Source organism: Melanerpes formicivorus, unplaced genomic scaffold (assembly GCF_026170545.1).
Source record: "Melanerpes formicivorus ecotype bairdi unplaced genomic scaffold, bMelFor1.0.p_v2 SCAF_1, whole genome shotgun sequence".
Classification (NCBI taxonomy): Eukaryota; Metazoa; Chordata; class Aves; order Piciformes; family Picidae; genus Melanerpes; species Melanerpes formicivorus.
Window position 1 is genome coordinate 27068093 of NW_027142353.1, and position 20308 is coordinate 27088400.

Consider the following 20308-nt stretch of genomic DNA (forward strand, 5'->3'; position numbering starts at 1 on the left):
TCACTGCTAGATTTATATGGTAACTCGAAGACATACATTAGCTGATCCTCCAAAGCACTATGCATGCCTATTATCCCAGACAGAGAGGGGCTTTGTGGTCTTGACTCCATAAACAGAAATAGACAGAGACTCAGAGCTGTTCTGCTAGAGGCTGGGACAAGTAAGTAAGAAAGCATTCTTCCTACATAGGGCCTTCTTGGGTTTGCTTCTTTTCTTTCCAGAAAGAAGGAAAAATAGAATTTTTGGGACATTGTTCTCATTTTGTGCCCCAGATTGTGTTATGCCAAATTCAAAAACATATGGGAGAATTCAGAAATGCCACTGCATGGTGGCACATGGCATTTTCTGGTTGTTTTTATCTTAGGGTCCAGTTTCTCTGGGATTAGCAGTGTTCTTGTTAAGAAGAGAAAGCAATCATTTTCTGGAAAAAACAAACCTCCATTGGAGTTTAGTGTCTGCAGTCATTTAGCTTATACATTATTTCTGTAGGGTAGGGCCAGAGATAACAATTGGTTTTATTAATATTGTACTATTTTTTCATCTCTGTAATTTTCTGTTATCTGCTTAAATGCTCTTATTAGAAATATGGATTACTATGCTTAAGTAATATCAAGTATTTGGTCTTTCTCTTTGAGTAAGCTTTTGCTTACTCAAGAGAAAGAAGACAGCAGTTTCAAAATACTTAGAAACAGAAAAATAAGAGCAAGCCTTTCTGCTTGAACTGTTCTCTTCCTTGCTACAGCAAATGACTGTGATCCTGTGACTCTTCAGTCGTGTTCTGTGCTAGTTCAGTAGGCTCCTTCTCACAGGATCACAGGCTGTTAAGGGTTGGAATGGACCTCTGGAGATTACATCAAGTCCAGCCCCCCTGCCAGAGCAGGACCATAGAATATAGCACAGGTCTCACAGGAATGCATCCAGATGGGTCTTGAAAGTCTCCAGAGAAGGAGATTCCACAACCTCCCTGGGCAGCCCCTTCCAGTGCTCTGCGACCCTTACAGTAGAGGAGTTCCTCCTCATGTTGAGGTGGAACCCCCTGTGCTGTAGTCTATATCCCTTGCCCCTTGTCCTATCACAGGGTGTAACTGAGCAGAGCCTGTCCCTTCCTTCTTGACACCCAGCTCTCAGATATTTATAAACATTTATTAAATTCCCTCTCAGTCTTCTCCAGACTAAAAAGCCCCAGGGCTTTCAGCCTCTTCTCATAGGGCACATGCTCCAGTCCCTTAAGCATCCTTGTAGCTCTCTGTTGGACTCCCTTAAGCAGATCCTTGTCCTTCCTGAGCTGGGGAGCCCATACGTGGATGCAATATTCCATGTGTGGTCTCAACCAGGGCAGAGTAGAGGGGGAGGAGAACCTCACTCCATCTGATGGTCACACTCCTCTTAATGCACCCCAGGATCCCATAGGTCTTGGCCACAAGGGCACATTGCTGACCCATGGTCCTTCTCCATGGGGCTGCTCTCTAGCAGACTCGCCTCCTAACCTGCACTGGTAGAGTTTATTATTCCTTCCCAGATGCAGGACTCTGCACTTACCCATGTTGAACTTCATTAGGATCCTCTCTGCCCAGCTCTCAGTCTCTCCAGGACTCACTGAATGGCCACACAGCCTTCAGGTGTATCAGCCAAGCCTCCCAGTTTGGTATCATCAGCAAACTTGCTGAGCAGACTTTCTGTCCCCTCATTAATGTCCTTGATGAAGATGTTGAGCAAGACTGGACTCAGTACTGATGCCTGGGGGATTTCACTAGTTACAGCTCTCCAGCTGGACTTGGCACCATTGACCTCTTTGGACTCTATTTTGCAACCAGTTCCTAAACCATCTCACTGTCTGTTCTTCTATCCCACATTTCCTGAGCTTGCTCACAAGGATGTTATGGGAGATAGCGTCAACAGCCTTACTAAGGTCAAGGCAGACCTGGTCTCCCTGCATCTACCCATTCTGTTACAACATCGTAGAAGGCTATCAGATTTGTAATTAAAATGCATGCAGGAATGTTGGTAAGACCATACATCCTTCAGTCCATTCAATACTCAGATAATCATAGTGTAAATTGTGTGGGATACACTGCCAGTGCTCAGTTTTTCTGCAGCTTCGGTAGTTGCTATCACTGGTGCTTGCTCTACCACTGCTGGAGTGACTCTAAACTGGAGCAGATCCTTACTGACTGCCAACCTCAACAAGCCACGCAGAAACTGGAGTGTTCCCTCTCCACTACTATGACTAGGGTTGCTTTAGCCAGGTGCATGAGGCCCTTACCACATGAAAAAAAAATTCTGGTTTCTTTCTTTCTTTTTTTTTTTTTTTTTTTTAATTTTATGTTAAGGAAAGCAATCTTAAATAGCAGACTATCCCCTTTACCATTCATGATAGGCTGGCTGTGCAATCCAGACAGGAACCAGGTATGCTTTGGTTATCCGCACAGGTTAATGCAGTCTGTCTGCCCAGAAAATTGCTCTAAAGTATTTTAAAGGAGACATTGGAATGTTATACCATAGGCAAAATAAGTCAGCCATGTACAAGGAAGATGAGTTGTTGGAAAAACCTAACTGTGATGATGAAGAATGTTTTAAGGTAACTTTTGTAAGTCCATTTAAAAAATAAACTTTTTTTTTAATAGCCTGTAATATTTAACATTTATATAGAAAGGCCTGAGTAGGATGTTCAGGAGGAGGTTGCTTTACTTGAGTTTGATTTTTATTGTTTTATATTACTACTATTATGTTCAAATATCAAACCAAGTTACCACAGTTGTGCTGAGGAGCTTCCAGGGGATCTATGAGTATCTAGTGTGAGCTTAAAACCCTCAGAAGCAGCAAAGAACATCACTGTAATTCAATACTTCTACTGTTTTAACTTTACTGTGGATGCTGGTAAAGCACTCTGGGCTTGTTAACAGGGCTGTTTTGAGAGAGCAACAACATATTATACTATAACGCCTTGATTTCTTGAAGACAGAGTGCCAAATTCTTTTGATGGGTTTACTACAGGAGCATCAGCAAAAGTCTTCCACTTGCTTCTCAACTTAAAAAAAAGTAAAATGCAACCACATCTGTGTAAGCATCCTTGTCATATACAAGCTTAGCATAAATCCCAGACCATGGGATACAGAGATATCCAATAACTTGCTCCCTACAGAAATTATGATGACGGTAGGAGCAGCAGTCATAGTGATAAGTTCAGTGTCTCAATGATCTACCAAAAGTATTCCTTTTCTTATCTTTAATCAAGAGATGCACCTTCAGGCAGTGTGACCCAGTAGCCACTGGCAGGGACAGAGGGCCTGTGGAAAGAGCAGAGGGGTTAACCATAGTTCCTGCAGGATGAGCTCTGCATCACTTGCTTTTCAACACCTGGTTAGCTTTTGCATTGGTCATCCCTAGCATAAGGAAGCAAATATCCTTCTGTGGCCCGTGGAGTGAGACATGGCTCTTCTGCATCAGCTGGCTTGGCTCCCTGTGGCCAGAAGGCACTGCTGGAAGGTCAGGGATCCAAGCAAAGCCTGGCCTATGGCCAGCTAGACCTCCAAGCACCCCGGTTTCCTTTGCTCTGTCATGGTACCCATGAAGAAAAGCATAAGCTATACCTACACAGACAAAGAAAGCGGAGTACCGACTTTTTATGTGTTTTAGTGGCCCTTAACATAGCAGAAGATTTATATTTTGGGTGTTTATGGTACACATACACTTCAGATAACTTCAGAAGTTAGGAGGCCTCTGACTGTGTGTTGCTTGTTTTTTCTTTTTGTCAGTGCTACTGCCAAATGTTTGTTTCTTCTTTTCCTACAGTAAATTAAAAAGAAAGAAATTTAGCTTTTCCTCCCTCTCCCCTTGCATGGTATTATGGCCTGGTTTGGGAAAATTTCTAGGTCATAGAAGTGTGGCTTGAAGTTGCTGCAACAAGATGATAGATAACAAATGTGGCAAGAGCTGTGAAGTTACAGGAAAATAATCACCTCTTGCCAAGAAGAGCAGCATAGTCTGAACTGCTGGTACAGAGTTGCAAAGGATAACATAAATCTTTGCATTTTAGTCTTTGCAACAGTACGTAAATTGTTTCCAAATGCTTCAGACCTGCATGGCTTATGTCACTGGAGTTGTCAGACACAAATTTTCCTTTCTCAGGGGAAAGAAAATAAGCAGATAGAGAATTTTTTATGTGCACAGTTCTTCTGAAAAAAAAAAAAAATAAAATAAAGAAAAAAAAAGGTGAGAGAAATGTGTGTACATCTTGGGGAAAGATGGGCGTCTCTGAAGACTTTTTCCTGCACAGGTGGCTAACAGAACACCCTGCTCCAGGGGCACAGGTAGAGCCCTAGACCTACTGATCTAACTGAGGACAATAGCAACCCCAACATTTGGTATCGACAGAGGCTTAATTCTGTGTTCCTAAATACTGTTACAGGAGATCAGAGCTCCTTTTCTCTGAATAAACTAAACAACTCCAGCATTTTTCAGACAGTTTCCCTTGACTTTTTTTTTTTCCTCTGTTGTCCATGTGCATTGATACAACACCCCCCAAGAGGGGCTGAAATACGAGATGCACAGAATGTCTCTTATGAAGCTTACAGTCATACCTGGAAAAAGCAGGCAAGGTCTGGGGCAACCAGTCCCATTTTCCAGTAATCAGTAGTGTCATGGCATGAGGGGACACACCGCATGATTTCTTAACGGCATTATGATCTCTAATTATTATGAAGTAATATGGTAACAATTACTGCTAATATAATGAGACTGAGCAAACAGGGGAAGAAGAGGAAAGAAATACAGGTTTTAAGTCAACCTACTAACTTTTGGGTAATTTTCATGCCAATTCTTATTTCCTGTAAGACACAATGTGGGTGGTGATAACATTTGGCATAAGCTGTAACTTCTTTTCTGAGCATGCAGTGGAAGCTCTTTCCCTTTTGGAGATGTACTTGCTGCATCTAAAGTTGTAGGAGGAAGACTGTATAGCAGAAAAATCAATTTCTCCTTCATTATAATGTTGAGAGCAGTCTAAAAACGTGCAAGTACAAAATGACTACTGCAGTAAAATCTAAAGACCTTGTTTACTACAAATACATATGATAAAGATGGGTTTCTAGCCACAAAGCTTTATAGCCAACAAGTATCGAACACAAGAGGAAGAACAGGTCAATAGGAAGGAATTTGCACTGCAAGCTCTGTCCACCCTCAATTGTGAATTTTTATTATTATTTTTTTTTCCTAAAAGCCTAGAGCAGCACATAAAATCTGTGCTAGGTTAGAGCACAGGTTTCATAATGATAGGAACCAAGAGAGTGGCACATAGAGGACCATGTACAGCAAGAGACAGGCAAAAACACCAATCAATGATTTTGCATTTCTTGTTTGGAGGACAACAATGAAATTATTTGCTTGACATTCCTGAGAAATCTTCAGTAGATAGGTCTCGTGATTACTTTACATTCAATTTCTTCTTTCCTGAGAAGAAAAAAAACTGTTAAATACCCTCAGAATATAATTTAGTAGATCATGAAATCCAATCCAAGGCCCAGATTTAAGCAGTCTGGAATCTGGGATGGTTCACCCTGATTCCAGCTTTCTGAATAAAACTACATGAAGCCAAGTTCCTAACTTTAAGATATACTGGATCTGAAATTAGTGCCAGACCAAATAAAAGATTCACACAACTAAAAGCAAAGTGCACATCTTGGAAAGTTTCCTTTCTTGTCTTTTCATTTCTCAGATCTCAAAATTATGCCTTAAATCTCATCCAGAGCTGCCACTTTTGTGTGATCATAGAGTTTACCCTTAAATCTCTTTGGGACATAGAAATCAGGTCTGCCTCTCCTTGCTCAGGGCAAGGGGGGCAATTCACCATGACAGCTTCAGAGCACATTTAACAATATTAGATCCCTTTTAGGATAGGGAAGAAAATGCCTAGGTATTGTCTAAAACAGTGGCAGTCTCTATTCTATTAAATAGTGCTTGCCTCTTCTCCTGCGAAGAGCACCCAGAAATCACTGAAGAATAAACCTCCTGTGACCAAGACACTGTTATATCCACCCCACTTCCAGTCACGAACTGCTTCTGTATTTTACATTCAGCAGCTCTGGATAAAGGACAGAAATGGTATAAACCTGTAAAGGAATCACACTTCATATATTTTGCATTTACACATCTTGACTGCAGAGAAATTTTTCACTCCTTGTTATCACACATCTGCTCCTAACCAAGGGCTAGAAAGAACTGTTTCTGAAGAAATGTGAAATGTACAAGCTCACAAACGGTTCCTGCTCATGCTTTAACTTAGCAATAATGCAAATTAACTGTGCAACCAAATAATGCTATTTGGAAAAATATCAGCCTGGTATAAAGTACAGATTTCCATCCTAAACACAGACTACTTGGATAAAGCTATTACTCCCCTCAGACTCAGTCCTACCTACACACACCAGTTTATACTAGTCCGACTCTATTCATTTTGCTGAAATTATTCCTTGAAAGAAATTAAGTCCTCTCTAGTTCCTTTATGGACAAATGCTTAACGTAGATTAGGGGTGTAAACAGAATCAAAATAGAGGGGAAAATAGATCCACCATCACCTCTTAAACATGGTAAAGAAGGGTCAAAACAGCTAGACTGCTACTCTTTCAGGGTTGTCCACAGCACAGTTGAACAGCCATCAGGACTTCTCTTCCAAGCAGGTTTTGGTAGTTTGACTCTTTCTTCTTCAGCAGTTTCTTGGAGTTCAAAAGACTTCCTAGCTGATGAGCTATCACTTACCTTCATCACACATATAAAGGCATTCATCCCCTTTCATCCCCATTCATCCCCTTAGTCTGTGCTAGTCAGCAGCTGACCAAGCATTATTAAATTTGAAAACAAACAAACAAAAAACCAAACCAAAACACCAAACAATTATTTTTAAAAACCCAAACAAAAACCCCAATCCAACTGAAAAATAGTTTTAGACATCAAAAGAAACTTTGCCAATTGACACTGCTCTGAAATCTCAATCAAACACCAGCTATGTGGAATAAAAGATGGTAACGAAAATTGAAATGCCAGAGGAGAACTCAGGATTTTGGAATGGCATAAGGGTGACTCCCACAACCGGAATCATAGAATCATAGAATCAATAAGGTTGGAAAAGACCTCAGAGATCATTAAGTCCAACCTGTCACCTCATGACAACTAAACCATGGCTTCAAGTGCCATGTCCAATCCCGTTTGGAACACCTCCAGGGACAGCAGCCCCACCACCTCCCTGGGCAGCCCATTCCAAAGGCCAACAACTCATTCTGTGAAGAACTTACTCCTCACCTCAAGCCTAAATGTCCCCTGGCACAGCTTGAGACTGTCCTCTTGTTCTGGAGCTGGTTGCCTGGGAGAAGACACCAACCACCACCTGGCTACAACCTCCCTTCAGGTGGTTGTAGAGAGCAGTAAGGTCTCCCCTGAGCCTCCTCCTCTGTAGGCTAAACAATCCCAGCTCCCTCAGCCTCTCCTCATAGGGCTTGTGCTCGAGGCCTCTCACCAGCCTTGTTGTCCTTCTCTGGACATGTTCAAGAGTCTCAATGTCCTTCTTAAATTGAAGGGCCCAGAACTGGACACAGTACCCAAGTTGTGGCCTAACCAGTACTGAGTACAGTGGCACAATGACTTCCCTGCTCCTGCTGGCGACCCCATTTATAATCCAGGCTGGGATGCCATTTGCCTTCTTGGCCACCCGGGCACACTGATGACTCATGTTCACCCTACTATCAACTAGAACCCCCAGGTCCCTTTCTGCCTGGCTGTTCTCCAGCCACTCTGACCCCAGCCTGTAGCACTGCATGAGGTTGTTGTGGCCAATGTGCAGAACCAGGCACTTTCATGTATTAATTTTCATGCCGTTGGACTCTGCCCATCTGACCAGCTTGTCAAGGTCCCTCTGCAGAGCTCTCCTACCCTCTAACTGACTAACATCTGCTCCTAACTTGGTGTCACCTGCAAATTTACTGATGACTGACTCAACCCCCTCATCCAGATCATCAATGAAGATATTAAAGAGCATGGGCCCAGCACTGATCCCTGGGGTACACCACTAGTGACTGGCTGCCAGCTGGATGTGGCACCATTCCCATCCTAAGCAGAGAGCTGTGCCCTACTCCAGCTGTAATCTCCAGAATTCAGGCACAACACATAACAGCCAGCCTCAGGTTAAGAAAGAAGCTGATGACTCCAATAAACCCCAATAAATTGTCCCAGTAAATAAAGAACATCTATGCAAGTAATCAAAGGCACGTGTCATAACTGCTTGTGTGTGCATCCAGAAAATGCTGAAGACATAACAAGAGCTGAGGAGCAAGCAGCAGTTGGCCCTAATTGAGACAAATTGATGCATCCATTTGCAGTTCCTCCTATTTGCTTCTCTATGTCTGTAATCATTGTTTGACATTTGGCTGCATCAGGGTAGCTAACTCTCACTTGTGTCCCAGTGCTCCACAGCTGTTGGACAACTCATTCAGCGCGTCAAAGATCAATCAGATATACAATCACCAACCCCACATCTCCTGGTGTTAACAGTGCCCATAGTCCCATGAACAAGTAGAGATGGAGGGCTGGTTTTCCCTTGCAGGGCAGTGATTGCCAGACATTGGCTCACTAAGAACGTAGAGAATAAAGGAGCAGGAGCACATAACAGTGATATCTGGTGCATGACTAAAGTCTACCAGCAATGCAAACCTTTATCCCTCTTCAAGGAGGAGACTCGGCTCCTTCTGAAGATTACCTGGCTCATCCTCTTCAAATACTTGTCTCTCTCCATCACCTACCAAGAGACTTTCTTGTTTTGGACATATTGGTCAAATCTAATTCACAAATCCTATGTTGATTCTTCAAACTCAGAATCGACTCTTCTCTCTTGTCTTTACCACTAGCTCTGGTCAAAAAGAGGTCAATGAATGGCTAAAATAGCTAGGCCACTGTCACTACCCAGCATTGCAAAATTTATAGCTCATTTTCTTCTTATTGTGTTGATTTATCTGACTGAAAGTTGAATTAAAATGGAGGTATGATGTGATAAACCAGAACTAATAGACCTTTTGGGGTGGGTTGAGCTAAGTGTAGCTCAGTCTGACATGCTTATTTCTGTCTTCATGACAGGATAGCTGGACTCCCAGACACCAACATGACCGAACGCTTTGACTGCCACCACTGCAAAGAGTCACTCTTTGGTAAGAAGTATATCCTGAAGGAGGACAGCCCCTACTGCGTGAAATGCTACGAAGACCTTTATTCCAACACCTGTGATGAATGCAAAAAACCTATTGGTGCTGACTGCAAGGTATGCCAGCTATGTGTCTTGTTACAGAAATCTTGACAGAGTAGCCAGGATATACAGCTTTTAGGCATGGTGCTATCAGGAAGGATCCTGTGTAAGAGCTGTGGTTTCTTCTGGTGGAAAAGCACACTTTCTGAACCCCTGTATCTGCCTCTGCTGTCCTTGGGGCCATCTGGGGTCTGGAATGCTGACAGAAGCTGATTTTGCCTACCTTTGGGCCAGAGTGAGCTAAGCTGCTTCTGGCTGTGCAGTCACCACAACTCAGTTATCATCAAGACGACAAAGCATCCTTAGGAACAGGTGCCAACTCCTGGACCACAAAAATCCAGCTAATGTTGACCCAAGTAATAAATCCATTGGAATGCAGTATAATTAGCCTTTTAAGTATAGAATGATGACAGTGGAGTCTAACTAAAGAGTGTAAAGGACAGAGCAGAGACCTTGCTTGCTTGAGCTATGCACTACTGTGCACACGCTTCTCTGGTACAAATAAGGTGTGACCACCTGAATTTCTTTGTAATTAACCAAAACTGGAGTTCAGGACAGTTTTACTGTGACTGAATGAACACAGGCGATATCTGAGCCATCCAGTGAAATGTTTGCAATACTCACTCTCTTTGCACATAATTGAGCCGTTCAAAGTTGGCCAAGAGTTTCACTGACGCAGTGAGTTTGCACAGCAATTTGCCTTGCATGGCCATGGGATTCCTGACCTCAAGAAGTACCAATTAGTCCCTATTACTGACACTACCACTCTATCACTAGTCAGATTGGTAAAAATCAATGTCTCATATCTTCTAAATTGTTCTGTTCTTCTCTATTGGCAAATCAGTAGGAAAGCCCCTTGGAGAAGTCTTTAAAAGGTGAGAATGCTTCACCCTCTCGGCAATAACGTGTAACAGGGTATAAAACTCCTACAACTCATAAATATTCAGATCAGAGAAGAGATACAGCTGGCCTGACCTGAAAAAAACCCCAAATATTTCTGCCCCATTCCAGAATGTGCTTTTGTTTTAAGGTCTCTTTCTAATCCCCTGAGAATATATTTCCATGTGTTGATATTCAAGAATTTAAAAACTTGGACAGGCTTCCACAAATCTCGGACAAAGTATTCAGGAATTAATCAGGCTGAACTTTTCAACCCAGATTTATGGATTCAGGGAGTGTGGGTGTTATCCGATATACTGCCCTTCTGTACTTTTAAGCAAGACACACTCTAACAGTAGGTAGAAAAAAAGAGCCCTAACTCTCTGCAATAAAAGAATATTTTATAACACAAAGTACCAGAATTATATGCAGAAAACACAACTACAGGGCAGTAGGGCAGTAAATAAAGATTTCTAAAAAAGCTATAAAGTGTATCAGAAACAAATGTGTCCTTTTTTGTTTCTGCAACTATCATTGGTGCCTGTTCATGCTTTATGCTGTAGCTTTTGAGCGTGTTGACCAATTTCAATCAAATTCTGACAGATAGATGAAAATGGCAAACTTGAATTCCTACAGGTTTTTTGGAAAAAAATATGTGGTTGAGTGGACAGAGACTCTACTCACGTTCTCACTGAGGAAAATGGGAGTAGGTTTTTCCAGTGACAGAGAATACATTTGAAATAGCCTATACAAAGTGCCTCAGCCACATGTTGAGTTTCAGTTGGAGCTTGTGTACTGTATGACTGAGTATAATTCGGTCACAAAACACAAAGCCACAAAAAAATCATGCTTCTGCTCCTTGTTAAGCTCTGTGTGTGTATATATATATATGTATATAAACATATACATTTTAATATACATTGTTATATATTGCATTTTCCTCTGAGCAAAGAAGACAAAATGGGAATAAAACCAGCATGTTCAATGCATGTTGAAAATAGACTCCATATTTATTTGCATGTTCTCACTTAGCTTTTTTATACAGCTGTAAAATTAGGATCTAAAACCTAATGGAGTGACAATCTTGGGTCACATCCACAGCTCTGCATGTGGCAGGGTCACCCATACTTACATCCACATTACAACATGAAAAGTTCTTTATAACTCTCACCTCAGATCTTCCTTTGCAAGTCCCTTCTTGTCCACCACTGGTTTTCTACACTAAGATTAACTAAGAACCCAGCTGCAGCTGAGATCCTTCAGTTTCTCTCCTACTCACCCTCCCAAATGAAAGCATCCCTCGTATCTCTGAAAGGGTTACAGCAAAGTAAAACAGGTAGACAAGACGAGGGCCAGTTCTTCATCTCTGACACTACTGCAGTGTATCAGCACCAATGCATAGTATCAGCTCACCTGAGTTTAATTTAAGACTGCTAAGAGACTGGGAATAGTCCAACTTTGACAGCACTGGGCTCTCAGAGGATAAAACTGATGCCAGATTTTCACCTTGTGCATTAGTTGTGGCGCAGAGCCCACAAGACAACTATCCTGAAGAGAAGTTTTCTCTGAATTCAAATCAGAATTTGCTTTGCTATCTTCCTGTGGTGATTTATGGGTTATCATGAATGTAACTTAGTAATTTGTTCTTTATTTTAAACATAGTCTTTTCCCTCACCAGAAAACCCCTTAATGCCTGAATAACACCTTTGGACTTAAGACATTTCATTAGCTGTAAACAATTCTAGCTGATGTTTATGAAGCTTTCAGAGGCAGATTGAAAGCTTCATATACTGAGTGGTAGGAGGCACTGGTAGGTAGTAGAAGAGCACAATGCCATTTCTCTCGCAGTTATTACACATTATCCATATGCCAACAGATTCTAGTGGAAATTTACTCTATCTAAAAAGAATTGGCATTTCATTGCCTATGTTCCTTGTGAGCCCTCACCACACCTACAGTTTCACACTTCTTTCTGGAAATCCATCCATTAGGTTCTCAATTGAAAACTGCCGAAGCATGAATTTTGGTTGATTTTAGCTTAAGTTTCCTCGCAGGCCCTGTGGCACTGAAACCTCCACAAACACAGGAAATACCTGCAGTAATCCAGTGTTGTTTAATGCAGTCTGCAAGTTGGCCTTGGCAAGTAGGAGGGGGTCAAAACTTGTTCTGCAAAATGTAAGGATAAAATTAAAAGTGGAATGTGAGATAAAGCCACTGTGTCAGCATGCGGGCCAAAAATTAATCAAAAAGGCCACTTACATATAAACTAAACAAAAAATAAAGCCTCTAGTAATGTGGATCAGGAAAGGGCAGAAATAGTTGTTTTTCTAATTTTTTATGTTTAAACCCTGTCCTGAGTTGTAACGCTTTTTCAGTGCATTACTGAATATCAGACCAGTTGTGAAGTGGGATAGTAAAAGAGACAGATACCTTCATCTTTCCTCATATCGCTAAGGGGTCGGATTCAACACAATATTGCTTGTTTTTAGCTTTTCTAAAAGTGCTTTTGATATACATGTGCAAGTCTGATGTACTTCAGTGTTATGGTGCAGGTTGTGCATGGCTAAAATCTGTACGGCAATTTGTTGGCATACCCCATTTACCCTTCTCAACCTTCTGAAAAGGGCGTTGCAGCAAGCAAAAAAGTTTGATGTAGTCCTCACCCATGAACAAACCTATATGGTTACCCTTCTAGTAATAAGCTTTCTAAACTCCTCCTTCCTATTGGGCCTTTGTTGAAAGACAGTTCTGGAGAAAAGCTAATACATAATGGCTTAAGTTTACTTCCACTTAGAAAGCCAGAGTAGAAGACAATATAGCTGCAGGATACAACGAGTCTGTGCTTAAGCCAGCTACCTGGTAACTCCAGTTTTAGGGCTCTTCTAGTTTAAAACCAACCAACCAACCAACCAACCAACCAAAACCCCAAACAACAAAAACATAACTTTTCTAGTTTTTTAAAGAGGCCAAATAAACCATGCTGGATCAAAACTACACAGAACCATGGAGAAGCTATAAGACATGATCTTGAATGTTGAAAACAGTTACCTTGATAAAGTGTTTTTGGGGAACATAATAATTAAATAATTAACAATACTATCCACCCAATTTAAAACAATATCTACAATAATGAGTAAATAAAGTTCATTGTCCATTCTGGCTATCTCAGATGTAGATGATTCAGAAGTCCAAAAACCAGGAAACAAGATAACAGAAAACAGTTTGTCTCTTTGCAGATGAAGCAAAGAAAAGGAACAGGGACTCTCAGGTGACTCGGGGTTCTCAGGGTTTGTGCACCGTAGATTCCTCATGGATTCTTCTTTTGGGTGCGATGTTGTATCTGTACAAGCCTCTGAATTTGAACTCTCTCAGCAAGATTTCTTTGTGGAATACACTGGATTTCACCATTCTCTTGCATCACCCAATAAGTGCGACCAGGACCTTCAGCAGAAACCACCTCTCAGACAGGTTTAGTCTCTCCTGAAGGAAAAAATACCCAAACAGTTTTGCCCAACAGATTCCTCTCTCTAACAACAGGAACTCTATCACCTTCTACCTTTTGTAGCAGATCTGAGTGTGCAGGTCCAGCTCAATTCACTGAACCTCTACTATTTACCAGCCAGGTTGCTTGTGCTAGATGTTTCTTCCAGTTTTTCAAAGATCCACCCCCCATGGCTTTGAGAGTGGTCTTCAGCAAACCATTTTACTGTTCAATCTTCTCTGCAGCTGGTGCATAGTAGGAGATGTGGAATATCCACTCAATGCCGCGTGTAGTGGGTTGTGAGACCATTTCTCCCACCACAGACAAAAGAAAGACTCAGACAAAAACGGATTGCAAAAAATGGTAGAAAGTTTAAATGGGAAAGAACAATGAAAGTTTTACAGAAAACCACAAGCACCATGACAAAGAGAGAGAGATATCCCAAAACATACCCAAGAACATCCCATCCCCACCTGGGGGTACACCCAACCCCCCCACCAGGGCTCTTTCTTCCCCCCCCCTCAACCCAGCCTTGGGCCTGGGCAGGCCCAAGGGAGGCAGCTCACGCCATTTTACCTAGGCAGCAGAGAGGGAGGAAAGAGAGCGAGCGGACCCCACACTTGATTTTTATAGGGGAGCAGGGCATTATGAGTGAAATACCTGGCTTCTTGTGACCACCCACTGGGCTGGGCCCCCTTTTGGAACCTCCCAGGTGTGGCCTGTGCAGTGGCATCCGGGCCGGCACCCAGCCTAAACCACCACACCATGCTCTTTGGCCCAGTTCTTCATGAGATTGTTTTTTAAATCAGTTCTGTTGTCTGACTCAATTCTCTCTGGAGTTCCATGTCCCCACAGGATTTGTCTCTCCAAACCAAGAATGGTGTTGTGTGCAGTTGCATGTGGAACTGGATAAGTTTACAATATCACAGTATCACAGTATAACTAAGGTTGGAAGAGACCTCGAGGATCATCGAGTCCAACCTATCAACACAGACCCCATGACTAGACCATGGCACCAAGTGCCACGTCCAAAATCCTCTTGAATGCCTCCAGGGATGGTGACTCCACCACCTCCCTGGGCAGACCATTCCAATGATGAACGACTCTCTCGGTGAAGAACTTTCTCCTCACCTCGAGTCTAAACCTCCCCTGGTGCAGCTTGAGACTGTGTCCCCTTCTTCTGGTGCTGGTTGCCTGGAAGAAGAGACCAACCCCCTCCCGGCTACAGCCACCTTTCAGGTAGTTGTAGAGGGCAATGAGGTCTCCCCTGAGCCTCCTCTTCTCCAGGCTAAACAATCCCAGCTCCCTCAGCCTCTCCTCATAGGACTTGTGCTTAAGCCCTCTCCCCAGCCTTGTTGCCCTTCTCTGGACACGTTCAAGTGTTTCGATGTCCTTCTTAAACTGAGGGGCCCAGAACTGGACACAGGACTCAAGGTGCGGCCTAACCAAAGCAGAGTACAGGGGCACTATGACCTCCCTGCTCCTGCTGGCCACACTATTCCTAATACCGGATAGGATGCCATTGGCCCTCTTGGCCACCTGGGCACACTGCTGGCTCATATTCAGGTGGCTGTCGATCAGCACACCCAGGTCCCTCTCTGTTTGGCAGCTCTCCAGCCACTCTGACCCCAGGCTGTAGCTCTGCATGGGGTTGCCGTGGCCAAAGTGCAGCACCCAGCACTTGGACTTGTTAAATGCCATCCCATTGGACTCTGCCCATCTGTCCAGTCTGTCAAGGTCCCTCTGTAGAGCCTTTCTACCCTCTAACTGACTAATATCTGCTCCCAACTTGGTGTCATCTGCAAACTTGCTGATGACTGACTCGACCCCCTCATCCAGATCATCAATGATGTTAAAGAGGATGGGGCCCAGCACTGATCCCTGGGGGACGCCACTGGTGACTGGCCGCCAGCTGGATGTGGCACCATTCACCACCACTCTCTGGGCTCGGCCCTCCAGCCAGTTCCTAACCCAGCACAGACTGTAGTGGTCCAAGCCACAAGCTGACAGCTTGGCCAGGAGTTTGCTGTGGGGGACGGTGTCAAAGGCCTTGCTGAAGTCCAGGTAGACCACACCCACAGGCCTCCCCCCGTCCACCAGATGGGTCACCTGATCATAGAAGGAGGTCAGGTTGGAGAGGCAGGATCTGCCCTTCCTAAATCCATGTTGGCTGGACCTGAGCCTTTGGCCATCCTTCAGGTGCGCAGTTATTGCCACCAGGATAATCTGCTCCATCACTTTCCCTGGCACTGAGGTCAGGCTGACTGGCCTGGAGTTTCCAGGTTCCTCCATCCAACCCTTCTTGTGAATGGGGACCACATTGGCCAGTTTCCAGTCATCTGGGACCTCACCGGTGAGCCAGGGCTGGAGGAAAATGATGGAAAGTGGCTTGGCCAGCTCATCTGCCAGCTCTCTCTGCACCCTAGGATGGATCCCATCCAGTTCTATGGACTTGTGAGTGTCCAAGTGGCTCAGCAGGTCCCGAACTAATTCCTCTTGGATTACCGGGGCACTACACTGCTCCCCGACCCCATCACCCAGCTCAGGAGACCACTCCTCCTGAACTCCTTCTGCCTTGCTGTTAAAAATTGAGGCAAAGGCAGCGTTCAGGACCTCAGCCTTTTCCTCGTCTTCAGTCACCGTGTTCCCCTCCAGGTCCAATCAGGAGTTCAGGTTCTTCCTGCCCTTCTTCTTATTGTTAATATATTTATAAAAATGCTTTTTATTGTCTTTGACTGTGGTGGCCAGCTTCAGTTCCAACTGGGTCTTTGCCTCCCTAATTTTATTCCTACATAATCTAACAACTTCCTTGAACATACCTCGAGAAGCCTTCCCCTCCTTCCAAAGGTGACACAGCCTCTTTTTTTCCCTTAAATCCTCCAGGAGCTGCTTGCTCATCCAGGCCGGTCCCCTTCCCCACTGGCTTGTCTTTCGGCACGTGGGAACTGCCAGTTCCTGTGCCTTCAAGAGCTCCTGTTTGAAGTAGCTCCAACCATCCTGGACCCCTTGGTTCATGAGGGCTGGTACCCAGGGGACTTTACAAATAAGTTTCTTAAACAGGCTGAAGTTCGCCCTTTGGAAGTCCAAGGTGAAGGTTCTGTTGGTGCTCCTCCCTATCTCCCTGTATATAAAACTTCACTATCTCATGGTCACTACACCCTAGGCAGCCTCCCATGATCACGTCTCCCACCAGCCCTTCCCTATTGGAGAACAGCAGGTCAAGCAGAGCCTGTCCCCTGGTAGGCTCACTTAACAGCTGTGTCAGGAAGCAGTCCTCCATTTGCTCCAGGAATCTTCTGGACTGCCTCCTCTCTGCTGAATTAAGTTCCCAGCAGATATCTGGCAGGTTGAAGTTGCCGACAAGGACAAGATCTGATGATCTTGAGACAGCCTCCAGCTGCTTGTAGAACAATTCATCAGCCTCCTCATCTTGGTTGGGTGGTCTGTAACAAATTCCAACCAGGATGTCAGATTTGTTAGGCTGCCCTCTGATTTTAACCCACAGGCTCTCAATTCTCTCATCTTCCACCTCGAGTTCTGTAGCAGAGTTACTCCCTAATATACAGAGCCACCCCTCCTCCTCTTTTCCCTCGCCTGTCTCTCCTAAAGAGCCTGTAACCCCCCAGTGTAGCACTCCAATCGTGGGTGTTGTCCCACCAAGTTTCTGAGATGGTGACTACATCATAGTCGCCCTGATGGATCAGGACCTCCAACTCCTCTTGCTTGTTGCCCAGGCTACGTGCATTGGTGTACATGCATCGCAGTTGGGTTCCTGACTTCTCAATTGACCCTACCTTGTAGCCTACTCTTTCCTCTGCAGAGGGACCGATATCCTCCCCACCCCCTTCAGACCTAGTTTAAAGCCCTCCTAATGAGCCCTGCCAACTCCAGTGCTAGGACTCTCTTACCCCTTCTAGATAAATGACCCAGCAGGTCAGGTGCAGTGAAAGTTGTCCCATGATCAAAGAAACCAAAGTTCTGCCGCTGGCACCACCCCCTGAGCCAATTGTTGATGGTATGGGTTCTCCCATTCCTTTCAGTGTACACCCCTGCCACTGAGGGAACTGAGCAGAACACCACTTGAGCTCCTGCCCCATCAATCAATTGTCCAAGGGCCCTGAACTCCTTCTTAATCGCCCTGGTGCCCTTCTTGTCAATCTCACCACTCCCAGCCTGTATCACCAGCAGAGGGTAATAGTCAGTGGGCTGGATTAATTTAGGGAGTCTCTTTGCAATGTCCCTAACCCCTGCCCCTGGTAGGGAGCAGACCTCCCTGTGGGATGGGTCGGGACGACATATGGGTCCCTCAGTACCCCCCAGGAGAGAGTCCCCAACAACTATAACCCTTCTCCTTTTCTTTGTGGAGCTGGTCATTATAGCTGGTGGGGACCACTTGGCCTTAGGTTCCCCCTCGGAGCTGGTTGTTATAGCTGGTGGGGACCGCTTGGCCTTAGGCTCCCCTCTGGATGGCTGCTCCTCAGCCTCAGCCCTCTCATCCCCACTGCCCTCAGCCTGCAGGGCCTCATACTTATAATGCAAGGGCAGCGGAGGAGGAGGAGAGGGTCCAGGTGGATTTCTCTTGCCACCCCTGGCAGGGAACTGTATCCATCCCTCTCTGTTTCCAGGGACCCTTCCCTCAGCAGGGGAGATCTGCAGAGTCTTCTCCCACAAATCTAACTCCCTTTCACTTTCCCTTATTGTCCTTAGCCTAGCTACCTCCTCCTTCAGCTCGGCCACTTCATCCTTCAGCTCTGCCACCGTGCTGAGGAGAAAATTCACCTGCTCACACCGGACACAGGTGTCCTCTCCCTCCCCTTCTATTCCAAGTGCCAGGCTGAAGCACTCTCTGCAGCTGGCAGCCTGGACTCCAGCATGCTGGTGAAACAACTCTGTCTGGGTAGATGCTGCTTTTCTACCCTTCATCCGAGTGACAACCATGGTGTGATTTATTTTTTTCTAGTGAAAAAAAATAAAAAAAAAATAAAAATGTTGCAAGCAGCCGATCGGCTAGCGAACCAAAATGGCGCCGCGTGCGCAGCCCGGGCGGGGTTTAAAACTGCCACAGCTGACGTCAGGCTCCCGTTCCCGTGCAGGCTCGCGTGAGCACAATCCTGCCAGCTCCCCCCTACCAGGAGTCCAGTTTCCAACCATCCAGTGTTTGCCTCTACCATAGTAAGCACATACAGCTTGCCAGAACGAGAACGTGGTAAAGTGATGTAGTCAATCTGCCAAGCTTCACCATACAGTATCACAGTATCACAGTATCACTTAGGTTGGAAAGGACCTCGAGGATCATCGAGTCCAACCTATCAACACAGACCCCATGACTAGACCATGGCACCAAGTGCCACGTCCAATCTCCCCTTGAACACCTCCAGGGTCGATGACTCAACCACCTCCCTAGGCAACCCGTTTCAATGACGAATGACTCGCTCGGTGAAGAACTTCCTCCTCACCTTGAGTCTAAACCTCCCCTGGAGCAGCTTGAGACTGTGTCCCCTTGTTCTGGTGCTGGTTGCCTGGGAGAAGAGACCAACCCCTTCCTGGCCACAACCACCTTTCAGGTAGTTGTAGACAGCAATGAGGTCACCCCTGAGCCTCCTCTTCTCTGTCACCACACCACAAGGGCTTAATTTTCTTTGCCTGCGTAATAGCAGCACAAATGTCACAGTCATGGATGACTTGTGTGATAGCATCCATGGAAATGTCTATGGATCTGTCACGAGCCCACTGGTAGGTTGCATCTCTGCCTTGATGTCCTGATGCATCGTGAGCCCACTGAGCTAAGAACATCTCACCTCGGTCTTTCCAGTCAAGATCAAAATCAGAGTCCATGTCTACTTGAGAAACTCTTGCAGCTAAATCTGCCTGATGGTTGTGTTGTTGTTCCTCACTAGCTTTGCTCTTAGGAATGTGAGCATCAGTGTGTCTCACCTTCACTGGAATTCTCTCGATTAGATCAGCAATGTCCTGTCACAGGTCAGCTGCTCAAACAGGCTTTCCTTTTCTCTGCCAACCATTCTTTTTCCAGTCCTTTAGCCAACCCCACAGAGCATTGGCTACCATCCATGGGTCAGTGTAGAGATAAAGCTTTGGCCATCTCTCATGTTCAGCTACATCAAGAGCTAGCTGGACAGCTTTTACCTCTGCAAATTGATTGGATTCTCCTTCTCCATCCTTCGCCTCTGCAACTCAGCATGTTGGATTCCACACTGCAGACTTCCACCTTCGTTTGTTTCCAACAAGATGACAGGAACTGTCTGTGAACAAAGCATATTTCTTTTCATCATCAGAAAGGTCGTTGTAAGGAGGAGCTTCCTCAGCACGAGTTACTCTCTCCTCTGGAGGTTTAGTACAGCTAGTGCCTTCAGGCCAACTTGTGATCACCTCCACCAGATCAGGTCTTTCAAGATTTCTCATTCAAGCTCTGTGTTATCAGAGCCATCCACTTGGACCATGTGGCATCTGTGGCATGATGTGGTTTAGAACCTTTACCTTTGAACATCCAATTCAAAACTGGCAATCTAGGAGCTAGAATAAGCTGTGATTCAGTTCCAATCACTTCAGAAGCAGCTTTTACTCCTTCATAGCTAGAATCTCTTTCTCTGTTGGAGTATAATTTGCCTCTGAACCTCTGTAACCTCAACTCCAGAAACTAAGTGGAT

At 44.8% G+C, this 20308-nt stretch overlaps 1 protein-coding gene across 5 annotated transcripts in view; it reads left to right on the forward strand.

The window, feature by feature from the left end:
- Nucleotides 1-20308, forward strand: part of FHL2 (four and a half LIM domains 2) — a 72693-nt gene that overhangs the window by 40898 nt on the left and 11487 nt on the right. For all 5 annotated transcript variants that reach the window (XM_068137769.1, XM_068137768.1, XM_068137771.1 and 2 more), the window contains one exon: nucleotides 9118-9298. In XM_068137769.1, coding sequence (XP_067993870.1) covers nucleotides 9143-9298 — 156 coding nt within the window. In that variant the 5' untranslated portion in view covers nucleotides 9118-9142. The remainder of the gene's footprint in view (nucleotides 1-9117; nucleotides 9299-20308) is intronic.